This window comes from Polyodon spathula, chromosome 13 (assembly GCF_017654505.1).
Source record: "Polyodon spathula isolate WHYD16114869_AA chromosome 13, ASM1765450v1, whole genome shotgun sequence".
Classification (NCBI taxonomy): Eukaryota; Metazoa; Chordata; class Actinopteri; order Acipenseriformes; family Polyodontidae; genus Polyodon; species Polyodon spathula.
Window position 1 is genome coordinate 14,604,760 of NC_054546.1, and position 24,696 is coordinate 14,629,455.

Genomic DNA, 24,696 nt, shown 5'->3' on the forward strand with positions numbered 1-24,696 from the left:
CTAAAACTGCTTGGTGTTTTGAAAATACATGAACACTAAGCACATTGTATCAATAGGAATGATCTGGTTTGTGCCAATGGCTTAGAGCAAAGCTGACTGTACAGTTACTGAGCTGCAGGGACCCCATCTGAAGGGTAAATGTATATGGTGCGGCTGGAGATGGCGAAACTTTCAGAATAAATCGTTAAATTAAAGGAAAATGCCCTCAGGGTGTCAGACATGTTGGTTAAATATTAGCCTATGTGAAGTTTTTTTTTTTTTTTTTGCTTTTTAAATGACAAGCTAGCAAACTAAAGCAGGGACTGACGTGTGACAAATACACAGGCAACACCTTTCCAACACACACACATACATACATACACACACACACACACACATATATATATATATTATATATATATATATATATTATATATATATATATATATATATATATTAGTCTAATCCTGGACATGCACAGCAGCTCTAGTTTTATACTGACTCATAAGCAACCAGCCTTGTTCTGTTTGTCTTTTCAAATCAACTATGTTTTTTGCTGTACTGACAGTATTCAACAGCCAATACAAATTGGACACAACAGTAAACAAAATGGTGCATCTCTGGATTTTACAGGTTAACATAATAAAATTAAGATAAACATGTAGTTTAGTGGGACAGATTTACTAATGTTTGCCCAGGTACAATGTTTTCTCCCCTTTTTAAAGGGATTCAAAACGTGTTTATGTTTCAGAACTAGGTATACACAAACTATACAGATATACAGTAAACAAAATGTGCAGTAGCTAGTTTTGAAATGCAAGGAGTTTCAAATCCAGCAAACAATGAAACTTTCTACCTGTTGCTTTTTTATTTTTTATTGAATTGTCTTGTTTTGTACTAATATAGTGGCAATGAATGATTTGAAAGCTCTGTGTTTTACCAATGCTATACTAGTATAAATACTGCTATCTGGCAGACACATATAAATCCCTATAACCAAAAGGGCGTTTAGTTCACTAGAATCAACATTTTCTAATATCGAAATTGTTAAAATAAACAATAAAACAAAACAATACCCAGTACAAAGAATCAAATTAAAAGACCATACATAAAGTGTTCAGACTACATTACCTGGCAGAGCGAGCTCCAATGCTAAAGCCCATATACCCTTCCTGAGGAAGAGAGTCGTCACCCAGCTCTCTCAGATCTTGGGGTCCCAGGTATTTGTCAGTATCTCCAGTTATAGCATCCTCACCTGTCAGAAAACCTCAATATTACAACTCTAGCACAATAACAAAAAACAGTTACTGAGACCAAGCATGGCTTTTTACGCTTCTCATACAACTCCCTACATCTGTATGCAGCAGATAACTAATCAATGTGGTCAGAACTCAGACACAAACACACCCCATGGGCCTGTGTCAAACCCCAAACAAACAGCATTAAACACTATACTACAACAAGAAACAAGAAATATCCCAACATATTAATCAATTAATTCAATCCTCAAAGATAACAAATCACAACTACAAATGAAGAGCTCTACTTGTAATTCAATTTTATTTGCAATTCTGTTTCAACGTCCTGTGTAAAAAAAAAAAAAAATCAGATTAGATTGGTTTTAAATCGTAACCAAGGACAAAAGAAAAAAGCCAGGTACCCATTGCAAGTGCACCTCAATGCTCTGAAAACCCAGCATTCCAGCAGCGACAAAACCAGCATTCACTCCCGTCCCCCTGCTGATACAATTTGCACTAACCCATCCCCCAAAAACAAGCTTCACTGACCTAAAAACAGAATGAGAAAAGTTTCCCTCTTCTTGTTTTGAGTTAGAAGATGCAGTTTTACCCAACACACAACTGGCAATTCATCAGACCTTATTTCCCTAAATTTCTTCAGCATTTGTAAAACAGTGCTTCAAAAACTGAGATATATTGACAACTTATGCAACCTTTTAAAATTTCCTCAGGCACAAGCTGATTACTTTAGGCAGCTATTCCTCAGCTGCACTACTTATACACAAGACACTCAGCAATAATTTATGACAAGAATAGAATTGCAGCTTCCTGAAATGTTCCAAAGCTATGCTAGGAAACCTTACGTTGTTGGGAAGCCATTTCCATCCACCAGCTTCAGCTATGCTTTTTTTTCTTCTTCTGAGAACACCGATTAGTCCAAAGGCAGGTTTATTTTTCAGTTAATCGAATCAAGCACGGGCATATTAATCCCAGAGGTCATATTCACGCTTTTGCCTTGCAACAGAGAGATGCCCAGCTCTCCTTTTTGCCTGCACCTGAATGCCTGCTGTAAATTCCACTGCCACTGTCGCTGCTCACGAAGTTCAAACTCTGTAGGGGGGCTTTCAGGCAAAAAATGAAATACAAAATAAATTTCTGAAGAACAACCGCAGCAGGAGTTTGAGGTCAGGATTGGCCGAGGTAATACTTCAGGCAGGCCCTCTAAATCTGCTCCTGATTGGATTTCAGACTGCCTCAGCACTACAGCTTGTGCAGCACTGCTGAACAGCAACTACAAAGGGAAACCCTGGGGTTATTTGTATGCAAAGTTAGGTTCTTCTTACTAGGTGTAGTAGCTACACTGTAATTTGACACTTAACTCTCAGTTGTGGGCAAGAAGGTGCTCTGAAGTAACTGAAAGAAAACTTTTTTTATAGTGAAGCAAAATAAGACATGCATGTTTGGAATTGCCTGTAGTGTTGTCATACATCTGAACAAATTGGTGTGATACAGTGATATTACACAATTTTAGGCTAGTATGCTAAGTCAATGCCAAATGTATTGAACTGCTTACCTACTGTAAAGTAGCTTTTAAAAAGTAGTTTAATTACAGCCTCAAGATTTCTACTGTTTACACATAACTGTTCCCTCAGTAGATACCTGAATGATTACTCTTTACAAAGAACCAACTTTTGTGCACCTGCAAGCAGTTTAACATTCCTCACTGTAAACTTTGCACATTGAATTTCAGAGGTAGTAAACCATGTGACGCTTGTTCAAAAGGATTTTAGTTCAGACAGGATGTGATGTCAGGAATGAAAGTGGATCTTTGCACCGCACTGTAATTGGCTTTTGTGATGAGCGATTGAAATGGAAAGGTCATGTATATTTAGGCGACGCTTAACTTATAATGTGGTACCACACAATATATATAAAACCAAACATTTCGGGGACATTTTTCTGTAAATGTATTATAAGCAACTTCACACAGGTTGCTTTCTGTGAAAAGGGGTAACTCCCTATCTTTAAAAAGGCATAGGCATCAAATAATATATTCATTATATATTGGAAAAACGTTTAAACCTAGAGAGGAAATGAAACGCTCCTTTGAAATAAGTATAATCCTGTTTCCAAAATCTTCTGTGTACTCCAAAGCAGTAACTAATACTAAGAGGACAACTCTCCCTTATAATGTAAGGAACATCTCCGGCATCACATTTGACAAGAAAACTTTATACTATCTACCTTAATTCTCAGTAGTGCAACGTATATTTGCTATTATAAACGTATATGCTTAAGAGTTGTTGGTTGCAAACAACAACAGTCCAAGAGTTAGGGATTTGAATAAGAACACAAACATTAGACTAGTTTTTATTTTACTACATGCTTCAGTATAAAGCATACAAGTTTAAATGTAAAGCTTACAAGTACCAATGTAAAGCTTACAAGCTGCAGTGTAAAGATCTTTACACAACACTATTTGATACACGTTAACTAATCTATTATTGAGGTACGTTATCTGACATAAATACTTAAATACAGTAATCCTGAACTTCTGTAATGTTGGCTACACAAGGAAAGAGATAATATCTAGTATACACTACCCTGGTATCTGGAGAGATAAATATTTGTCTCACCAGATATCTTTGTTACAAGTGCATTGTTTTCCTAAAATGTTATACATTTTCTGGGAATGCAGAATGACTGGGGAGGATCGCAAAGACTGGTAAAATATTTAAAGAGGGATCAGTCTTGGAAGGCTTTCTGTATGTGGCATGGGAAAGAGAAATAATATTTGACTGTACCAGTAAGTGTGTAAAACTGCAATAATTGTTTTATATTATTCTAAAGGGGGTGGCTATTTATCAGCCAAGGAGAAAGCATATTACTTAGACACCAAAGCTGGAAATAAAAGCTCCATGGCACCAAAGCAAGTGACAAAAAGAAAGTTAGTTACTTCTGCGCGAAGGAGAAACAACTTATTGTGTCTCCTCAAAAGAGCACAAAACAAAAACAAAATGAAAAAAATACCTTCAACATCTGAAATATAGTCAGCTTCATTGAGAATTTCAGGAACATTGGCTTTACGAACTGTATAATTTAAATAAATGAAATGATAAATTGTTAACAGAAATACAGTAAAAATATAATGACTAAAAAAATTATACAAAGATAAATTAACATGTAAAAAATTAAGCAAATTATATTTAAAAAAAACTAGTTAAAAGCAATATATATATATATACACACACACACACACACACACACACTTACACACACAAACACACACACACGTAATGGACAAAAAAAATGAAACACCAATGTAAAGTCACTTAATAGGGCGCTGGGCCACCACATGCGACCAGTACAGCCTGTATGTGCAGTGGCATAGAGTCTACCAGCCTCTGGAATTCTGCAAGAAAGATGCGGCACCATTCTTCCATGAGAAAGTCAATCAACTCACGCCTGGTTGATGGAGGTGGAAAATGCTGTCTCAGGTGTCATTCCAGAATATCCCATAAATGCTTGTTTGGGTTCAGATCTCGTGACTGAGAAGGCCATGACATATGGATAACATCAGTGTCATGCTCATCAAACCATTGGGCGACCACACATGCTCTGTGGATGGGGGCATTGTCATCCTGGAAGACACCTCTCCCCCCCCGGCATGAAAGAAATGCTGCAATATTGGGTGAAGATGATCACTGAGTACCATTAAGTAGCGATTAGCATTGACCTTGCCTTCTAAGGGAATGAGTGCACCCAAACCATGCCAGAAAAATGCTCCCCACAACATTACGGAACCACCAGAACCCTTCACTGTTAGAACCAAGCACTCGGGGCTGTAGAGTTCCTTAGGTTGGTGCCACACATTCACTCGTCCATTTATCTAGAACACGGTGAAGGACGATTCATCTGACCATATCACATTTCTCCACTGCTCGGTAGTCCACTCCCCGTGCTCTTTGCATCACTGGACTCGCAAACGTGCATTGCCAGGTGTGATGGGTGGTTTGTGCACTGCAACCCGACTATGGTATCCCGCTCTGTGGAGTTCTCGGCGGACCATTTTTGGTGAAACTGGCTGTTTGCGCCCCAGGTTGAAATTTGCAATCAATTGATCTGCAGTTGGTCGCGTGTTTTGCCTTGCACTTCGAATTAATGCACGGATATCACAATCCTGGATTATGTGCTTCCTCCCATTGTTGCCCTTTGCTGATGATGTCTTTCCCTCAGAGTTCCATGCCGACATCACCTTAGACACCGTTGTTGGTGAAACATCAGTAAATTGAGTTGTCTTGGTCACTGAAGCTCCTGCCAAGCACGCCCCAACAATCACCCCTCTTTCAAAATCACTGAGTTCTCCTCTTGCAGCCATGCTAGCCATAATTATAGGCAACCAGGCCTGTCCAGCATTTCTATACATGGTCCTAAGCATGCTGGGATGTTATTTGCTTAATTAATGCATTTGCCACACCTGTGTGGAAGCCCTTGCTTTCAATATACTTGGTGTCCCTCATTTACCCAGGTGTTTCCATTTTTTTGTTTGTCCACTATATATATATATATATATATATATATATATATATATATATATATATATATATATACATGGAAAAAAAAAAAAAAACAGACAGAAGAAGTGTGTAGGAGTGAAATAAAAAAAAAGTGTTTTTCATACCTTCATCATCTGACATATCAAGGACCTCGTTCATTGTTTCAGGAACATTCATTTTATGCTTTTCTGTCACAGTCTGTTAAAAGAAAAAATATATAAAACAGAAATTATTAATGTTTTTCTCCTTCAGCATCTTTCATATGCCCACCAGCTACATGGGTTGGACAAAAACAACACGGTGTGCCACCACAGCCAGACAGTCTTCAAGGTTTCTGAAACAGTTCTGGAGAAATATGTGACCATTCCTTGATGATTACATCCTTTAGGGAATTTAGGGGCTAAAGTCTGTTTTCCAAATAGTGCATAGTACAGTCACACCTTCTGAGACCATGCCAATCACTTGTACAGTATTTGAAGAAAAAGCACTGCACACAATGCGCTATCTTGCGACTTGTGACTGAAAATTATGAAACTTCTATATTTTGCAGAATATGTCAGGGATACAATTTACATACAAAGAATGAATCAAAATGAATAAAAAAACTGCATACTATAGTCCACCCAGGACAAATGTTTGCTCCCACTCTGTAAATTATGGTGTTAGAGGTGTCTTGTCTATCAGGATGTTGGTATATAGCTTGGAGACAGGACTATAGAAAGACAACTACTCCCTGTGGTGGACTGTCCCACCCCTTTGTGTTTATTAGTGTTTTATGTTGTCTGTAGTGTGTTAATGTAGGTGTTTATGTATAAAATACATGGCATATAAATATGGGTTATGAGCACAAGTGTTTAAAATGTATATTTGTATTTAGGCACAAGGATTGCACAGCACTTCATGTGCAAGTAAAATGTAATATGTGAGCACGAGGAATTGCACTTTTATTAATTCACGTGCAGTTGTACCGAGACTCCAACTGAACGACTGCTTATCAATCGAGTCAGCTGCATAAAACAGCATGTTTTCACTCACTCGGGGTTGCATGTGTGAGAGAAGGAGAGTATATTAACAATTGGTATTTTGTGCTGGAAGCTCTAGCACGGTACTCGTTGGGTCTGTCCACGTTTGTTTTGTCTGTCTGTTTGTTTGGCCAACATGCCCTTTGTTTTGTGTGTCTTTTTTTTTTCCAAAAACACAACAAAAAACACTCCTGGTCTAACGCTTGGCGGTGCTGTTATCCCACTTCTATAACTACTTGTGATCAGGATGGCTTTGCAGGGGTGACATCAGACCAGAAGAAGGGCGAAGAACAACAAAGGTAGGGCAGAGAATCTGTGACGCTATGGCGTCCAGAGTTTTCTTAAATAATAAATAAACAACAGATTTAAAGAAAACAAAAGACACACAAAACAAAGGGCGCGTTGGCCAAACAAACAGACAGAAAAAACAAACGTGGATGAACCCAACAAGTACCGTGCTGGAGCTTCCAGCACAAAATAGCAATTGTTAATATACTCTCCTTTTCTCTCCCGTTCTCCACTCACGAACACACAACCCCGAGTGAGTGAAAACATGCTGTTTTTGTGCAGCTGTACCGAGACTCGATTGCTAATCAATCATTCAACTTGAGTCTCGGTACAACTGCATGTGAATTAATTAAGTGTAATTCCCCGTGCTCACATATTACATTTTACCTGCACATGAAGTGCTGTGCAATCCTTGTGCCTAAATACAAATATACGTTTTAAACACTTGTGCTCGTAACCCATATTTATATCCCGTGTATTTTACACATAAACACCAACATTAATACACTACATACACCATAAAACACTTATTAAACATAAAGGGGCAGGACACTCCGCCACACGCCCCTAGGTGGGTGGACATCTGCTTGACAATGGAAGACAATAGGACTATGAAGAGAGTTCACAGGTCACAATACATGGCTGTGGGCTTATATTGCAAATGTGTTGATTCAGGGAGGAGGGGAGATGGGTCCCACAATTGCCTAAGCTTCCTTAACAAAACTACTGGGGTGGTTTTGGTTGGTACTATATACTACTGGTATAGTATGTTTACTGTTTTTAGACAATCCATTAAAATGAAGCTTTTTGGTTTATTGGCCACAGTATCTCACAATGCACAGATATACATTCTGTTTAATAATACATCTCAGAGTGCACCACACATGCCATCTCTGCTCATGATAGTTTTTTTTTATTTTTAATCTATCTGCTCAGTCAAACCGCAAACTCTCAAACATGCCTGTGCGGTCAAGTGGCCCAATCAAAACATTTCTGCTCAATCACACGGGTCAATAATTTCTGTTTGATTATTGGGAGACTCCAATGTAAAGACTACAGTATGCATGCACAACTGCTGGGTGATCAAAGCTGTCTTATAGCAGTCTGTGTCTGCTAAAAAAAAAAAAAATGACATCAAATTAATTTCTATACTGTATTAGTAAAGGCTTTTTTTTGCACAGTAATGGTCAAGTGCACCCATCCCCTCACTATTGAAGGAATAGTGAAAGTGGTTCTTACCGTAGTGATCAGTGTTTCTTCTGTTACCACCTTCAGTGTGTCCACCACAGAGATGTAGCCAAGCCTTCTGGCAATGGACAGTGCAGTGTTGCCATTCTGGAAACAATACAAAGAAGTTGCCAGATCTGCAATTTTTCCAAAACCAGGTCCAGCACCTTGAGATGTACCTAATACTGGATACAAAATCTAGGGCCTTATTCTATCTACCTAATTAAGACTGCTTTTATGTATTTTATTCAGTAAAGTTTATAAGAAACTTTTGATATACTTGAAATGTATATATACTAATTATTAAGTCTCCATTAATCCACTGGCTACCTTATTAACTTAAATAAAACACAGTGATCATTAAAATATTCCCATATGTGTTATACCATTTTTGTGACTGTTCAAAGATCATATGACATTGTTTTTATGAAAGGAAAGTCATTATTCAAAAAATATTAAGAAGACACATTAATAAGAAAATGGAAATGTCAGTTTTTTTTATTGTATTTTTTATTTCAGTTGTTTGGTAACTATGGCATGTGTTGACTATCCAAGGTAAAAAGCTTAGAGAATCCAACCCATTTAGTGCATACTCATTATACAGCACAATAATCATAATAAAAACAGCAAGAGAAACAAAACTAAACAAGCCAAGCAGAATAGGTCCTGATGGTTATTTATCTCTTTAATCCTTTATATCTGGTTATTGAATGTCCTGGAATTAGACACAGCCTGTACTCAACCAGCACTAAACTATAACAGTAAACAGTAGACAATCCTGCTTTTTTACGCTTCGTTGACTGAACTGTTTTAACCAGAATGTAGCAGCTCAGCAGATTTCTGGACTAAAATATGGCATGAATTCATCTCCTCTAGTAACTCACCACAGTCAGCTCATTAGGGGATGCTCCATGTTGCAACAGGATATTAACGATATGGGTGTGTCCTTGCTGGGCGGCTTGATGGAGGGGAGTGTACCCATTCTGCAGAAGAATTACAAGTGAAAAATGTATTGGTGTTATTTTTCTGTTTGCGTGTGAAGTGCTTGTGAAAGATGAAGCCCCAGGCAAGGTGCCAGCAGCTTCCCCCACACAGCTCAGCAAGCGAGAAAAACACAATTCAGTCCTGGCTTGTGCACCCACTTGACATTCAATCCTGGGGCTCTCTCTCAAACCTGACAATTCTGTACAGAATCGTGCAGAATTTTGTGGCATGTTGCATTTGTCATAAATTCTCTCCTTTGACATTTAACCAATCACCAATTCCAAAATGTAAAATATAAAAGAATATTAAAATACCGATTTTTAGAGCTACTAAAAGAAAATGAATGCATTCCATGACAAATGTTTATAGTGCCTTCAAAAGCAAAGAGCACAGAGGAGTAATAAATTGTAATGGCTTTGGTTTCTCTACTCGTACAGTACTGCAGTATTGCAGATTATGCAATATACTGCAGTACACTCAGTCTTGAAGGCACAGATTTGCCTCGGATACAGCTTTGAGGACCACCATGGTAGACTAATGTGCAATAGGTACTAAGACCAACCCAGGCCCAGCTACTGAATTAGCCTGCTGTACCGCTTAGCATCCCAAAAACAAGAAATGAGAGTACCTTGGTTTTGGCGTTGACTTTAACATGCTGTTGCAAAAGGAAGTTCACCATCTTCACATTCCCATAGTGACATGCGACATGTAATGGAGTGTAACACATCTAGATGTAGAGAATTGCAAATGCAGTTATTTTTTTATGTTATACATCTATTATATTAGGAATCTACAGTACAAGGGAAAATAAAACTACTATAATTCTATCTTTATTTTCATGTTAAAATTAACTGGAATCCCATTGCGCTTCACTAAATGTCTCTTCACTTGCCTTGCCAACAAAAATATCTGAATAGATCATATTTGGAAGTTGATTTGCTGTATAATGATAGTATTATTAACTTTGAACTTTCTATTATACATGGTATATTACATCTGGATTGCATGTGGAGCATTTTACAGCACCGGGGAATCACCATAGATTTAACCTACCTGTCAGTGGTTATCCAAGGATTACCTACAATAATAGGAAGTTGATTAAATTCAGGGCGATTTCCCAGTGCTGTAAAATACTCTGTTATAATGAAGGGTTGTCTTAGAGAGTATAATTGCTCAAATCAACCCCTTAATTGTTTCAATGCCTAAATGTCAAATGTAACAACTGTAAAGCCAAAGGTCTGTTTTTTTATGCACAGGTAAACAAACAAACAAAAAAACTTTAGTGAATACAAAAATTAAGTAAAAACAGGAATCACCTTTTAGTGCAAAACAGAACAGGAATGTGGCACAAAACTTCACCATAAGCTATTTTTAAAGTACAGACAGTCACCTAGGCATTGCAAAAAGCAAGTTAAAGCTTGTACCTTTGTCTGCGGATCAACTGTTGCCCCTTGGTTGACAAGAACCTCTGCAACATTTACTCTGTCTTCTTGAGCAGCTAAATGGAGAGGTGTCAAACCACTCTGAAAGGAGCAAAATCAAAAAGTTTGGTTATTCGGTGTAATGTTAAACACACACACACACACACACAAGCATATTATTGATCACTCAGCTACCAAAATGACACAATACTTTGACTTGAAGGCTTCATATATAATATTGTACAGAATTTTATTTTATTAACTTATATATAGTCTTGGTTATGTAACCAATTGCCAGCGGAGAATCTGCTATCACCACCTTCACATCTGCTATCTTACCCATCTTTACTAGTTCAATTACACAACAAAGGAGAATGAGTCACACAAGTGACTTTCACAAAAAAGTGTGTGCTACATAATGAATGTTTTTCTTTTTTTACTTATTTGTATTGTCATTTTGTAAACAATTCAATTCATAGATAATCTTCATAAGCACATAATAATTAGGAATGTCATATCACTTTCTAAACAGAATTTAAGGGAATTTACCTACATAGACAAACCATTAAAATAAAAAAGCAAGACGAAAAAAAAAAGTAGGTGTTTCTAGTGCTGACGCACTGTACACACAGTATTGTATATTAAAGCCAAAATACTGCCGGGGACCTCCATTGATAGGCAGATAAAACCCCTTAGTTTATTGATACATATATTTTGTTTCATAATAACGTACACACCTTGTTGCCAAGATTGACACTGGCATTCCTGGCAAGCAGCAAAGAGACCATATCCACATTCCCTTCCTGTGCAGCCAGGTGTACGGCGCTGATGCCTTGCCGGGTAACTGCATTTGTATCCGCCCCATACTCCAGCAGGGTTGTGGCGATATCCATTTGATTCTTTTTGGCAGCAATATGCAATGGAGTGTAGCCATTCTGAGGATACACACACAAAAACAACAAGGTCAGTATCACAGATTTTTACTAACTGCCTTACAAATAGTTATTCCTAGCTAACATATTTTATAATCTCTCTAAAACAGGGGTTCCCAAACCTGGTCCTGGAAGGCCGGTGTCCCTCCTGGTTTTTGTTCCAACTGTACACTAAATTGCGTAATTGGACCAAATAAGCTTCTAATAAGTGCTTGATTGATCCAATTAAGTAATTTAGGAGACAGTCTGAACAAAAGCCAGGAGGACACCGGCCCTCCAGGACCAGGATTGGGCACTCCTGCTCTAAGCCGATCAATACCATCAGTTCAGTTGTTATGAAGATTTGAAACAAATGTATATAATTTACAGGCCTTGCAAAACACTGTAGCAAAGATTCTCGAGCCTTGGTTTGTATCTATTCACCACCAATTACCGAAGTAGCGTCAGTTTTTTTTTTGTCCTCCTAGCTTTTATGATGTTTGCCATCATTTTGAACAGTTCTTTTTTCAACTTCTCAAATAATGTATTTTTTCTGTTTACTTTTTTAAAGTCTGTTTTGACTAGGAGACCAGAAGCTCCTCTTCCGTTCTAGTTGAATCAGAAGTGTCTTTGTAGCATATTAGCATTGCCATCACCATCACCATCTGGTGTACTGCAGTGCACTGCCAGACAAACAAAGGGAAACTTGATCATTAGATATCACAGGCTCCTACTTGATGTTTGGCTGATGTTACATACGGTATCTATGGCTGGCAAGTGAAACTGAAAAGAAACACTGCTCCTGAACTCAGGTGAAAGCACCTTCACACAGACTTGAAGGGACTTACTTTTAAACAAGAGCATGGGTGTTCCCTGCCTAGCAGTCCAATTTGAAGGATAATAGAAGAAACCAGGAAACTGTTCTAGGTAACATGGAACAAACCTAGCCTCAGGAAGCTTTGCTACCACTTTAGTTAGTATATAATTGTATAATCAAAATAAACATCTCTTTTTCATAGATGGAAATGTAAGACCGGGCCCACATCTTTGATCAGGTTTGAGAATATAAAACAAGTAGTGTATCAGAATAATACATGAATGCACTGCTTTGAATGCGATGCTGGGTGGTATTATGAAATACATACAAGTATGTCTTTATCCTTTACCACGGACTGATAATTTTGTTAAATGAAAGGTGCAAAGGCCTAGTCTTTGAGTAGTCCTTGATTCATATACTTGAATAATTAACTAAACTGCTCATCTCATTGATTTCCTGCTTCTAAAAATCTGATTTCTTTTCTGTTTTACTGGAAATGCACTAAAGTACATAATGGCTTTTATTTATTTATTTAGCTTATCAAAATAAATTACACATTTTGCCAACAAGGCTGTGTTTCTTTTAACAGACACATTTAATTTTGCTTTTAAAGTCATCCATCTCAGATATAGGAAATCTTTTCTAGTAGCGCAGCTGCTGTATTTCATCAATGCAGTTTTGTTGTGGTGCTTCACATATACAGCAGTCAGATTTATTATGTTTTTTTTTTATTTTCTACTAACAACTGAGTTTTTGCACCATATTTACTCACTCGCTCATGTGAATAAACATTTGTAAATGTTCAGTTGATTGCAAAATGACATAATATAGCTATGTTACAGTACAGTAAAATACCACCATGTAAAATATTTCTCCAAGCAGTTTTCTTTTTTCATACTCTGTACAAATATGCACCATTTAGATTAATAGGCATTAAAAAAAAATAGAAATCCAAACTGAAAATACATTCACCATGCTCCACAGCAGAGTGACTCAGACCATAGCTTGATATTCAGCAGCAATGCTATAAACTCTGGATTTATTTGTTTTCCAAATCAGTTACATGAACACATTGGTTGAGAAAGATTTTGAAATCTTTCAAAAAAAAAAAAGCATTCAATTTGGAAATGTCTTAAAGGACCAGTTGACCGAGGGACAAGCCAAATAGTGATTTCACAACCTGGAACGAGTCCTGTGCTAAAAGCACGTCACCAGCCCGGTGTTGCTTGACACCGGGAAACAAAGGCAGTAACTAGGTCACCATGTTCACTTTAGGATAACACAGAGCCACTTACAGGCACAAGAATGTGAAACAGCTTTAATAAAAAAAACCCAAAAAACAGTAAAACAGACAACTGTCAATAGCTGCACACTACCTAAAATGATCTGAGCTGCTTTTAAACCTGCAGAGAATTTCAGAATTTGCATGCAGTACTGTTACTGTATTGCCTTCTCCTGTGGCCTCATCAGTGTCTCTCTACAGGCTGTGCATAAGAATGTACAGTAGTTATATCAACTTGTCTTGGGACATGTTAAAACATGTGGGAATGTGGCTGAAGCTGTGAATTGAATAAATTATTAAAAGATTAATTAAGGCTCCAGCCACAGGCGTATACATAATGTGAAGGTGAATGTGAAGGTCTGTGTGCTGTATTTGCGTCCGTGTTTATTGACGTGTCGTGAGTTTTTGTAGAACCTTTTCTTTTGGCCCTTGTGCCTTTTTATTTTGTTAATGTGTTCTGTGTTTGTCTGTGCTATTTTTTTTTTTATCTTGTTATTAAAGAGAGCATTAGCATTTAAAACTGTCTGAGTCTCCTTCCTGGTAGAAACAGCTTGCCAGGGACGCTGTCCTGTCACACAGCCCTTACATACATATATAGAATTGAGGATGTGAAACACAGGATCTGAATAACTGATATGTTGATAATGTTTTTGCTATGCTAATGTATGTTCATTTCCTGGCAAACATGGTTACTGTTGTCTGTGCCAATTTTACTATTCAAATATGTATCCCATATCTCATAAAAACTAATTTTTGATCCCACAACATGCAGACACCTGTTTCATGTATTTGCATGTGTTTCTATGTACAGCAGTAACTGGATTTTAATTAAATTGAAACACCTGCTACAATGCTGTCACCATGGGCAGCCATTGCAACCCTGATCTGAGGGGTACCGTATATAAGCATTCCTCAATGATTACAACCTGGAATTCCTTCAGGGGTGGACATTTTACTTTCAACTTTGTGTTTTGTAATAATACAGGTGTTCCTACATTTTTGTTCAACCCCATTGTCAATTTCCCAATTTCAGGACACTGAAATTACCTAAATCACTCAAAAAAACAACAGACATGCCCACGTACTGATAAAAAAAAAAAAAAAAAAAAAAACACCAAAAAACAAAACTTCTATATAAAAATTAAAAAAAGCAAACACGACAAATCGAAAAAGAGAAATCACTCCAATCCTGGTTGCCTGGATACTGCAAAATCAGCCAAAAGCAACATGAGCAAATACTGATGCGTCCTATAAAGAACCCCATGCGCTGTGAATGTGAATTGGAACAGCAGCTGCAGAATGAAGTCGTGCAATACAAGTTTCAGGGCTATATTAGTAATGGAAAATACTGTATACGGCCACAAGAAGACAAAAAGCATTAAAGTGATTATAGCTAACACAATAATTGCACTCCCATTAGCTATATAGGTACATTATTGTTACATTAAAGAATTTTTATTTAGAACCTACAATAGATTAAAGAAAGGTTGCCATTTCAATGACTTTCTCTGAGGAAATCTGTAACGCTTGCTAGTCCTAGATCGTTTCACAGTGTTTTCTGGGTCAAATAATGCTACTGGCTGAAAGCATGTCAGTCAATAGGGCAAAGTAATGACAGAAATGATGCCGCTAAAGACGAAATGAGCAAGGCAGTGCAACACTATCTAAAAGCATTGCTTACAAAGTGAGATTTATTTACCTAGTGTAGTACCAGATATCATATTTGTAAATAACAACGTCTACTATAACATGTGTTTCTTTCAAAACTGCACATTTGGGACCTGCATAACAAAATGGAAGTGCACAACAGGGAAGGTTTATGGAATTACTTTGTTAGCAACAATCACTTAACAATGCAGAAAGCTGCTGCTTTTTTACACAGTTGAACTATAATAGTCTGTAGAAATCTATAGATATTAAAACACATCAGTTGGATTAATTTGTACTGCCGCTATGTTTCACAAATGTGAATGTGCTATAGCAGATGACACCATGCCTAAACACCCAATCAATACAGGCACAATGGGGGCACAATGCCAATTCTAGTTTAGCACATTGCTCTACTCAGTATGTAGTACCTTTGCTGCTGCGTGTGGGGAGGCTCCCTGGTCCAGGAGAAGGAGTGCCACTTTCTGGTTATCGTAGTGCGCTGCTACATGCAGTGGAGTTAAACCACTCTAAAAAATACATACATACAGACCTCATTAGTAGATAGAAAACATGAGACAAATACAAAAGGAGTGACAGTGTGTTACATCAGTTTCTTTAGCATTTATCTTATAACAAAGTGGCTGAATAAAATAGAATACCTTAGACAAGTCTAAAATCTTTAACACGTTATGATGTCATCCAATCCATAACCTGTGGTTTTACAGCCTAATCTTGCAAAATCTTTGTGCTTACCTATCGACTACAGAGCTGGCTCTTTAGTTAAATAGTAAGTCGTTCGTCTTTGAACTGTATGGTTTGCAGTTTGCGTCCAGCCCTTGCCTCGCCATTGAATGCAAACTGGAAACCATATGGTTCAAAGATGAATGACTTACTATTCACCTAAACAGCAAGCTCTGTAATCGAGAGGTAAGCATTGGTCTTATGCTGACGTCAGTATTATTAACACATCAGTATACCTTGCTAAAGGTAATATTAATTTGTCCAACACTAGTGCTAAATAAGGGTCTGTTGAATCAGCTGCACCTATCATAGGTGAATAGCAACAAATCAAACAAAACAAAATAATTTTCACGCCAAAAACAGCTAGATATGCTGTTTTAGGTTGTCTGTGTGTGATGGCGAACAATAAATGTCAAAAAGATGCTGATCTCACGCAAAGCTCCACCCCAACTGGGTGAGGGGGAGGGGAGGAGAGCCAGTGAGTAACAGCTGACACAGTTGTAGGTCAGACTCTTATAAGATGGGAGAAGCCTTTTCAATGTATTCAAAGCAAGCCCCAGTGTTTTTCCATAAGGGGAATGCTGGGTGCAAAAAAACCCCCAAAAACACAGTAAATATAAAACCCCACAAAAATATTGCTATATTATTTATGAAGCCTTGTAAAGGCCTTACTGTGTTCAGTTAGCTGTGTACTTGCAGCGATTGGATTATTGTTTAGAGCTGCACAGTTTGTTTCCCAGGAAATTAAAGGGATGCTGCTCTCATCAGACACCAGACTTTCCAGGATAACTCGTTTTGGTTTTCAACTGGAGTATGAGTTAATTAGAAGCTTAGGGACCAATTAAAACCATTTTTTACAATCAGGCTGTTAACATGACACCTGAAGAATCAAACCCAATTGAATACCGGTACTATGAAAGCAACATGACTCTGGGAAATGGGAGACGTCTCAAGTGATTGTTATTGTCAAAACTCGACTAGGTTTTAAACGGCCCTGTCATTTTAGCTGACTGTAAAAAGAGTCAGTTAGCTTTTCAAGAAAAACAGGGAGCCTGGATTCCATTACACAGAGGTGTTTGATGACAACTTATGTCTGCTATTTGGCCCTCCCTGTAGTTTGAAAATACCACTAGGATACCACCACTATAATATCAGTGTATTACCCAATCAGACCTATTACCAGCAATGACAAGACACAAATTGCAATGCTCAGTAGCATACTGTACTATTGGCGTATTGGATTTATACAATTGTGACATCATTAGTATGTCAAAATATGGAAATGTTACCACTGCGGTATCGTTGTCTTCTGTTTCAGATTCATGCAGACAACACTGAGTTATTAACACTTCCATTCTCCGGGCACCTACCTTCCCTGCTGCATCAGGAGATGCTGATTTTTGAAGTAGAAGGTTGGCAACTTCAATTTTCCCGTATTTTGCTGCCACGTGTAATGGAGTAAATCCTTTCTGTTGACAGAGAGAAAATAAAAAAAAAAAAAACATGTACTGCTCATGTTCACTGCTGAAGGGAACTGCTGTCATGGGTAGCTATTTGATTCAGGTCCCCAAAAAGCCTTTTGAATTACAGGACTTTAATTTAAAAAACAAAGCATAGCAGTAATATATCCCCGCTGTTGCGATAGTGTAGACCTAGAGATTGCTCTGTTTTTTAAGAAAACCTAAAATAAACTTCAAACGGTAAAGTTTCAACAAATGGTATTTTTCTTTTGAAGTCAAAACCCTTGTTAGTGAATTCTTTAAATTTATTTTAGTAATCCTAAATTGAGTGTTTTATAGTTTTTTAAAAAAAATTTTATGAAACATCCAGACATAGCTCAACTGGCTAATCTGTGGCTAACCTACTTGTTCTTGTGTTTATCTACCCAGCCACTGATTTGACATACCAGTTGCTCAAACTGACTAACAGACTCGATTCCTGGCTATAAGCTCTTACAGCTCCTGCAGGACTGCTCTTGTGTGCAAGGCTTATTCACTGTTCCAGGGCTGGCATGTGTTTTGTGCTGGACTAGCCTGTCAGCACACAAAGAGGTGCCTTTTATACAGAGCATGAAAGCTATGGAAATAGGGACCCAAAGCCCACACTACAGTTGTGCCACAGTGGAACACAATGATCTCTGTACCAGGATATGGTACAGTACTGGGAAGTTATACTACTGTGTTTATACAGGGTTCCATCCATATAAAATCAATCACCAAAAAGCTTTGATTTGGATAAAAATGTCCATGCATGTTTGCCTTTGGGAGAAGTGGTTACAGTGTAAATTTTGGGCCTGGGTGGCCTCCCATTTGCGAGATACAGGTTATCAAAACTTGACCTGCAGCTGTAACAGAGTCATGTTAATTAACCAATTTCACCTATTAACACATGTGACTAAAGTGTAGCACAGGTGAATTAAATACAGATCAATACTGAAATGTGCCCTTTATAAAGTGAAAAACAAGAAAACCCACCTATAACTCAACCAAGGTGTGTCCTTAAACCCGGTACTCTTCCAAAAAACATTTATATATTATACTTATCAGTTTAATAGTCTTGACATTAAATGTTTGTAGCTAAAATTATTGCAGTTTTGCAGTTGATTTGATATTGAAGACATTTGTTAAATAAATGGCAAGTACTTCCAATTTGGTGTTAAGGTCGCACCTTATCAAAGAAGCAGATCAAGGACCACCAGAAAGTGAACTTTGTGTATGGCCTGAAGTTATGTTTCCCTTGAATGACATTGCTACCTCACTGTCCTCCTGACCAAGACCAAACCATTTTCAACACAAAGTGACCCCAAGGAGTCTAGTTCCAGAGAAACCAGCCCTCATGGTGTTCAAGATAAACAACCTGAAAGCAACAAAATTTTCAAAGCTGAAAAGGAACATGACATTTTACAAATAAACAAGACCTTGGAGGCAATACAAGAATCTCCACTGAAGAGAAGGAAATTGTCACAAAAGGTATATGCAGCTCAAAAGGTAAAGAAGGTCAGAGAAACAATGATGAGACAGCCAAGAAAGGTTTTCCCACAAACAGAAGTGGAAGACCGTGAAACAATCAAGGAGCAGGCTCAGGCACATCAAGAGATGATGGCCCAACTGAAGGAAAAATGTAATTCAAATATCAGTCGAAGTCCGCAAGTTCATATTTTGACAGCTGTCCCAATGCCTTGCTCTGTACGGAGGACTGCTGCTGAGTTTGGTTAATATGTCCAGGACAGCCAAGGCTTTATAGGATGAGAAGGGACGGCTATTGGATCCAAACCCAAAAATTGAAGGGAGAACTCTAACAGAGGAGATTGCTCAGATGGTAAAATTGTTTTACATGAGGGAAGATGTTAGTCGACTGATGGCCGGAAATACATATTTTTTTTCCTGTTTACAATAAAGAGTCAGGAAGGAGGGAGCACCAACATAAATGGCTTGTTCTCTGCAATCTTTCAGAGGCCTATCGTTTCTTCAATTTACAACATCCTGACATTAAGACTGGCTTCTCCAAATTTGCAGAGCTGAAACCAAAGGAGTGTGTTGGCAGGCAGTAGTGGTACACATGCTGTGTGTGTCTGCACAACACACCACAATGTAAAGCTGATGTTCTTTTGTTCTAAGCTTCCATGACTGAGTGCCAGTACAGAAGTGCCTTTGAATCACTATTGGCATTGCTTATCTTATCTCATGTGTTACCCATCTAATGTTGATTACCACTTAGAAAAGTGTGAAAATTGTCTATCACTTGAAGATTTCAAGAGCCATCTACAAATGCTCTTTCAAGATAGCCTGGTGGACGCAATGGAGTATTGGAAGTGGAACAACTGACAGATCCACCCTCCAGACAATCAACAAACCTGTTGATCAGTTCATAGAGACTTTCACAAGCCATCTCCAATGTCTTTGTTGACATGATTTTATCGCAAAGATGCAGACTGCATATTATCAACAGCTGAAGGATGAACTCTTTCAAGAAAATGAATTCCTAGTCGTTGGTGATTTTGCAGAAAAATTTCATCATGCAAGATGAAGCACAATCACACCACTGGAACAACTCTCAGTCAACCATACATTCTTTTGCTTGCTATTGGTGAGACAAAGATGGGAATTTTCAGCACATCTCATATGTTGTAATATCAGAATGCATGACTTATGATAGTCACTTTTTATCTCTTTCAAAAGCATCTTTTGAGGTTCTTGCAGAACAAATTTGGGAGGTGCCCAAGAAAAATCTTTACTTCTCTGATGGGTGTGCAGGGCAATATAAGAACTGTAAAAATGTCCTCAACATTTGCCAGCACTTGGGAAATTTTGGCGTGGAAGCAGAGTCGAACTTATTTGCAACATCTCATGGCAAAGGACCCTGTGATGGTGTAGGAGGAACCATTAAACGAACGGCAACAAAAGCCAGTTTGCAGTGTCCGTACCATGACCAGATCCAGACTATACCCACCAATTGTACAGGTTTGAAAATGACAACATTCCTGCTCTTGAAGTAGAACACATCACGATAGCACAATGGCAAGCTGAGCAAGATTTGCTGGAGGAACAATTCCTCAAGGTGAGAACTGTGCCTGGCACATGGAATCTCCTTTTCTTTCAACGCAAATGCAAAGCAAATGTCCTTGTATGAGAATTCTCCCAGTCAACAAAATAAAGAATCAATCATAGTCGAAGAGTGAAAGGATATGTTACTGTTCAGTATGACAGTTACTGGTGGCTCGGGCTGGTGGTGTCTGCTGATCAGAAGAAACGGGTTGCTGAAATTAACTTCCTGCTCCCGAATGGACCAGCTCGATCATTCTGTTTCCCACGCCATCCAGATCAATTTATTGTACACATGGGGGATGTGCTGACATCAGTGGAGCCAACAACTATAACAGGAAGGACATATACCCTGAGAGACTAGGGGATGGCTAAGGGTGTGTGTGTGTGTGTGTGTGTGTGTGTGTGTGTGTGTGTGTGTGTGTGTGTGTGTGTGTGTGTGAGTGTGTGTATATGCAGTGGGGTTTACAAATCATTAATCTGCGCATGTGACAAGGGTCATCTTCTAGAAATGCTCCAGACTGCAACCACATGTCAAGTACATGAAATGGATTTACACCACTCCCTTACAGAAGCACAATGAGTGTCCTTTGTGTGTGCCTCTGCTTTCACAGGTGCATATACTGAGTTTGATCTAATATCCAGATTTGTACCCCCAACAGAATTACAAAAAAATGAGGGTTTAACACGATTCCCCTAAAAGTTATGTAATGTTTTGCAGCCATTATAAATCAGGCTGCTGAATATTATATATTAAAGATAAACACCTTTTTTGGTGAAGCTTTGCACATATGGGCATATATATCGTTTCAGAAATACTGGAGGAATTTCTGTGTGTTTTACACCGAGACATTTATGAATTTGTCAAAGGTCCTTCTTATCAGTGTCACCCGGTGTCTTCTTTTTCACGTTGTGATGGGTGTAAAGTGTCTTTTATTACATGTTTAAGCTCAGAACCGCACCCCTCTTGCCCAAACCGCAAATTACCAAAATGACTATAAGAGGCACCCTACACCCAACATATTAAAGTATGTAAAGTATTAAAGTATGCCACTCACCTTTGTGTTGATGGCCAGGGAGGCTCCCTGCTCCAGCAGGACCGAGGCCACGTCTTCATGCCCCTCTCGGGCGGCCAGGTGCAGTGGAGTGTAACCCGAGGTCGTGGAAGCGTCAGGAGACGCTCCGTGGTGTAACAACTGCTGAACAATATCAGCCTTTCCCAGACGAGCAGAGATGTGCAGTGGAGTCTGGTCATCCTGTTAAATTAGCAATTCACAAGAAAGACAGGCAGTAAGCAAATATGCAGTCAGAGTAAAACTGAAAAAACAAAGAATTCATTACTATCTTATTGGTTACCCTGCTAGTTTATACAGAACAGTATAGAGTTATATAGCTAGTTTACTTTCTTCTTTTTGTTATTATCAGCAGCTTTATATTTATGTATATCTAGACAATCACTAATCCAATTGTGATGAAGCCTGCTTAGGGCATGCTTATAAAACCGTTAATTGAGAGTCTGTCAAACTCTGTCTTTACTTTTATTTTTTGTTAAATCCCATTAAGCCCAATAAATGTCTAACCTGACAATTTCTTAGCAACCAAAAAAACTTATCTTGATTATACTACTTGTAACTCTGCTGCTCTCCTTGCTATGTTATAAGCAGTACAGAGTATATGACACTATTGCTAGAAGCGTACTTGGTAGTAAGCTTATGGTTCCTTCCTAACAGTTCTATTTAAAAAGAAAAAAAAAAAAAAAAAAACTACAAAGCAATGAAAGTAAACTCACCTTAGCCTTCGCCTCTACCTGAGCTCCGTTCTTCACAAGGTATTTAACAATCTCAGCTTGTCCTGCCCTGGCAGCCATGTGGAGTGCTGTTTCTCCCCTCTACCACACAAGATAAAACGTTCAGGGAAAGATATGTGCTATAAGACAGTGCTCCAAGGCAGAATGTGTTTTTCCATTGCTCATTCACATATATGCCAAGCAGTAGCTGCTGAACTGAACAGGCAGACGTAAACATTCACTGCAGGCCAGTTAACAACATGTTACTACGGTAACAAAACAGTAGAAAAAGCTGGGAAATGTTTTGAGTATTACTTGAACCCTTTACAAGCCCTTGTGTAAAATACTTTTATAGTTCTGGTTTTCTATGTAGCCTGTCATGAAAACAGTTTATGTTGTTAAATGGGTGGATTTAAAACCTAAAACGAGAAAAGCAGGTGGGTTTGAATATAGGCTCAGATGGCTGGGTGGAAAGTGGCCTCCAGACAGTAATTTGAGCTGTCTTACCTATCAATTACTGAATACGGTTTTACATTCACCAAATTAAATTCTACTTTGATGTTTGCCAAGACAACAATTAAACAATGTTAACACGTGTCCTTTAAAAACATTTCATTACCATAACAACATGCAAGTGCTGTATTGTTTATCGACTCAAATTTTTATTTTGAAGCGGGTGAAGTTTGACGGAAGTACTGTACTAGGTCTCTCCATTCACTTCCTGTGTTACAAGTAATAAGACCCCACCTGACACCACACAGTTTACTGTGCAGCATGGAACATGAGTGTAAGGCTAAGGTGTGGTCCAATTATCTGTAACAAAGGAAGTAAACTTAGAGGGTTGTGGGTCTGAGTGAAAATAAAGTCAGACAAAACATCCACAACAAATTGGGGGAATGTTCTGCTGACAAGGCCAGAAAATATTTAAATCTTCACACTACACGCAGAAGCTAAAGGCACAACACTCACCACATTGGTTGCATTTGGAGATGCTCCGTGGTGTGTTAACTGTGCCACAATATTTTCATGTCCCATAAAGGCAGCAACATGAATTGGTGTTAGCCCTGACTGCAAAAGTATAAAACACAGCACAGATTAGATTTCCGCATGACAGCATGACATTATTATGTTTACATTAAATATGTAAAAAATAACCCAAGACAGGGTGTGTGGCAAGACAATTCTTACCACACGACCTGGGTGCGTTATGAGGCACAAGGCCGCACAAGGCCCCACACACCCTGGAGTGGGTTATTTCACTTATTAAATGGCTACATTTTTTATATATATATATATATATATATATATATATATATATATATATATATATATATATATATATATATATATATATATATATTATACACACACAAACTGGCTTTTTTAAGGAAAAAAATAAGAAATATATTATGCATCCTTCCACTGAGAAAAAATAGTCCCTGAAGACTGTTTGATTGTAACATATATTTTGCACTTTTTTTTTTTATTTGCAATAAACATTACATTGAACATTGCCATTTATAGTAACATTTTTCAAGATGAAATGTCATTTGTGATTTGAAAGCTGACTGATTTCCCACATCTGAGGGAGGATTCACGGAACAGCCAAACACTGCACTGGCACTCGAGGGAGGTTTTTTTTTTTTAAAAAAAATATATATTTTTTTTATAAGAAATTATCCTATTCAGGCTTTGCGGTCTTCAAGAGAAGATGACCAATAATTTCTGAGGCTGTTTTCACATCAATGGCCAGTAAACGGCATAATTGTAAACCAGCATTAGATGTTATGTGGATTAAACGACTTCCGTGTCAGTTTGCACAGTGCTGCAGTCCTTCCCGTCCTTGGCGAGCACAGTAGAATTCTATGCCGAACCCGACCTTGTTTAAAAGCCCAACGGTTGTGTCAGCAGAGAGCAGCAGAGATTTTAATTTTGTTTTAAATATGTTTCTGAAATCGGAGGGTAGCGGAGAGATGTATCTGTTGTGTCGAGTTTAAATATTGCATACTCGCTAGTCAGGTTTATAAGGCGCTATTTAGTTTAATAAATAGATGCCGCTGCTGCATATACAGTATATAACATGCTCAGTGAAACTTGCGTGGTGATATCTGTTATTGCTCGCCTCTGAGTTTTATTTGTTCTGTTCTCTAACTAAATAAATACCACAGTATATTTGCCAATTTTTCTGTAATTCTTAGTGACAGAGATGAAAAAAACAGATTGCTGCGTGATTTAAATGCTGTTTCAGTTGTA

The 24,696-nt window shown here is 38.1% G+C and overlaps 1 protein-coding gene across 28 annotated transcripts in view; it reads right to left on the bottom strand.

Annotated features, from left to right (window-relative positions):
- LOC121325789 (ankyrin-3-like) overlaps positions 1-24,696 on the bottom strand; it is a 188,079-nt gene that overhangs the window by 50,177 nt on the left and 113,206 nt on the right. For 21 of the 28 annotated variants that reach the window (XM_041268812.1, XM_041268806.1, XM_041268805.1 and 18 more), the window contains 13 exons: positions 23,413-23,511; positions 22,447-22,545; positions 21,716-21,913; positions 17,487-17,585; positions 15,804-15,902; positions 11,453-11,650; positions 10,719-10,817; positions 9,923-10,021; positions 9,195-9,293; positions 8,323-8,418; positions 5,899-5,971; positions 4,248-4,307; positions 1,111-1,234 (listed from right to left, as the gene is read on the bottom strand). In XM_041268812.1, the coding sequence (XP_041124746.1) occupies positions 1,111-1,234; positions 4,248-4,307; positions 5,899-5,971; positions 8,323-8,418; positions 9,195-9,293; positions 9,923-10,021; positions 10,719-10,817; positions 11,453-11,650; positions 15,804-15,902; positions 17,487-17,585; positions 21,716-21,913; positions 22,447-22,545; positions 23,413-23,511 (1,442 nt within the window). Of the gene's footprint in view, positions 1-1,110; positions 1,235-2,080; positions 2,776-4,247; positions 4,308-5,898; positions 5,972-8,322; positions 8,419-9,194; positions 9,294-9,922; positions 10,022-10,718; positions 10,818-11,452; positions 11,651-15,803; positions 15,903-17,486; positions 17,586-21,715; positions 21,914-22,446; positions 22,546-23,412; positions 23,512-24,696 lie in introns of those variants that run through there. The other 7 variants (XM_041268832.1, XM_041268819.1, XM_041268818.1 and 4 more) reach the window with 2 other exon arrangements.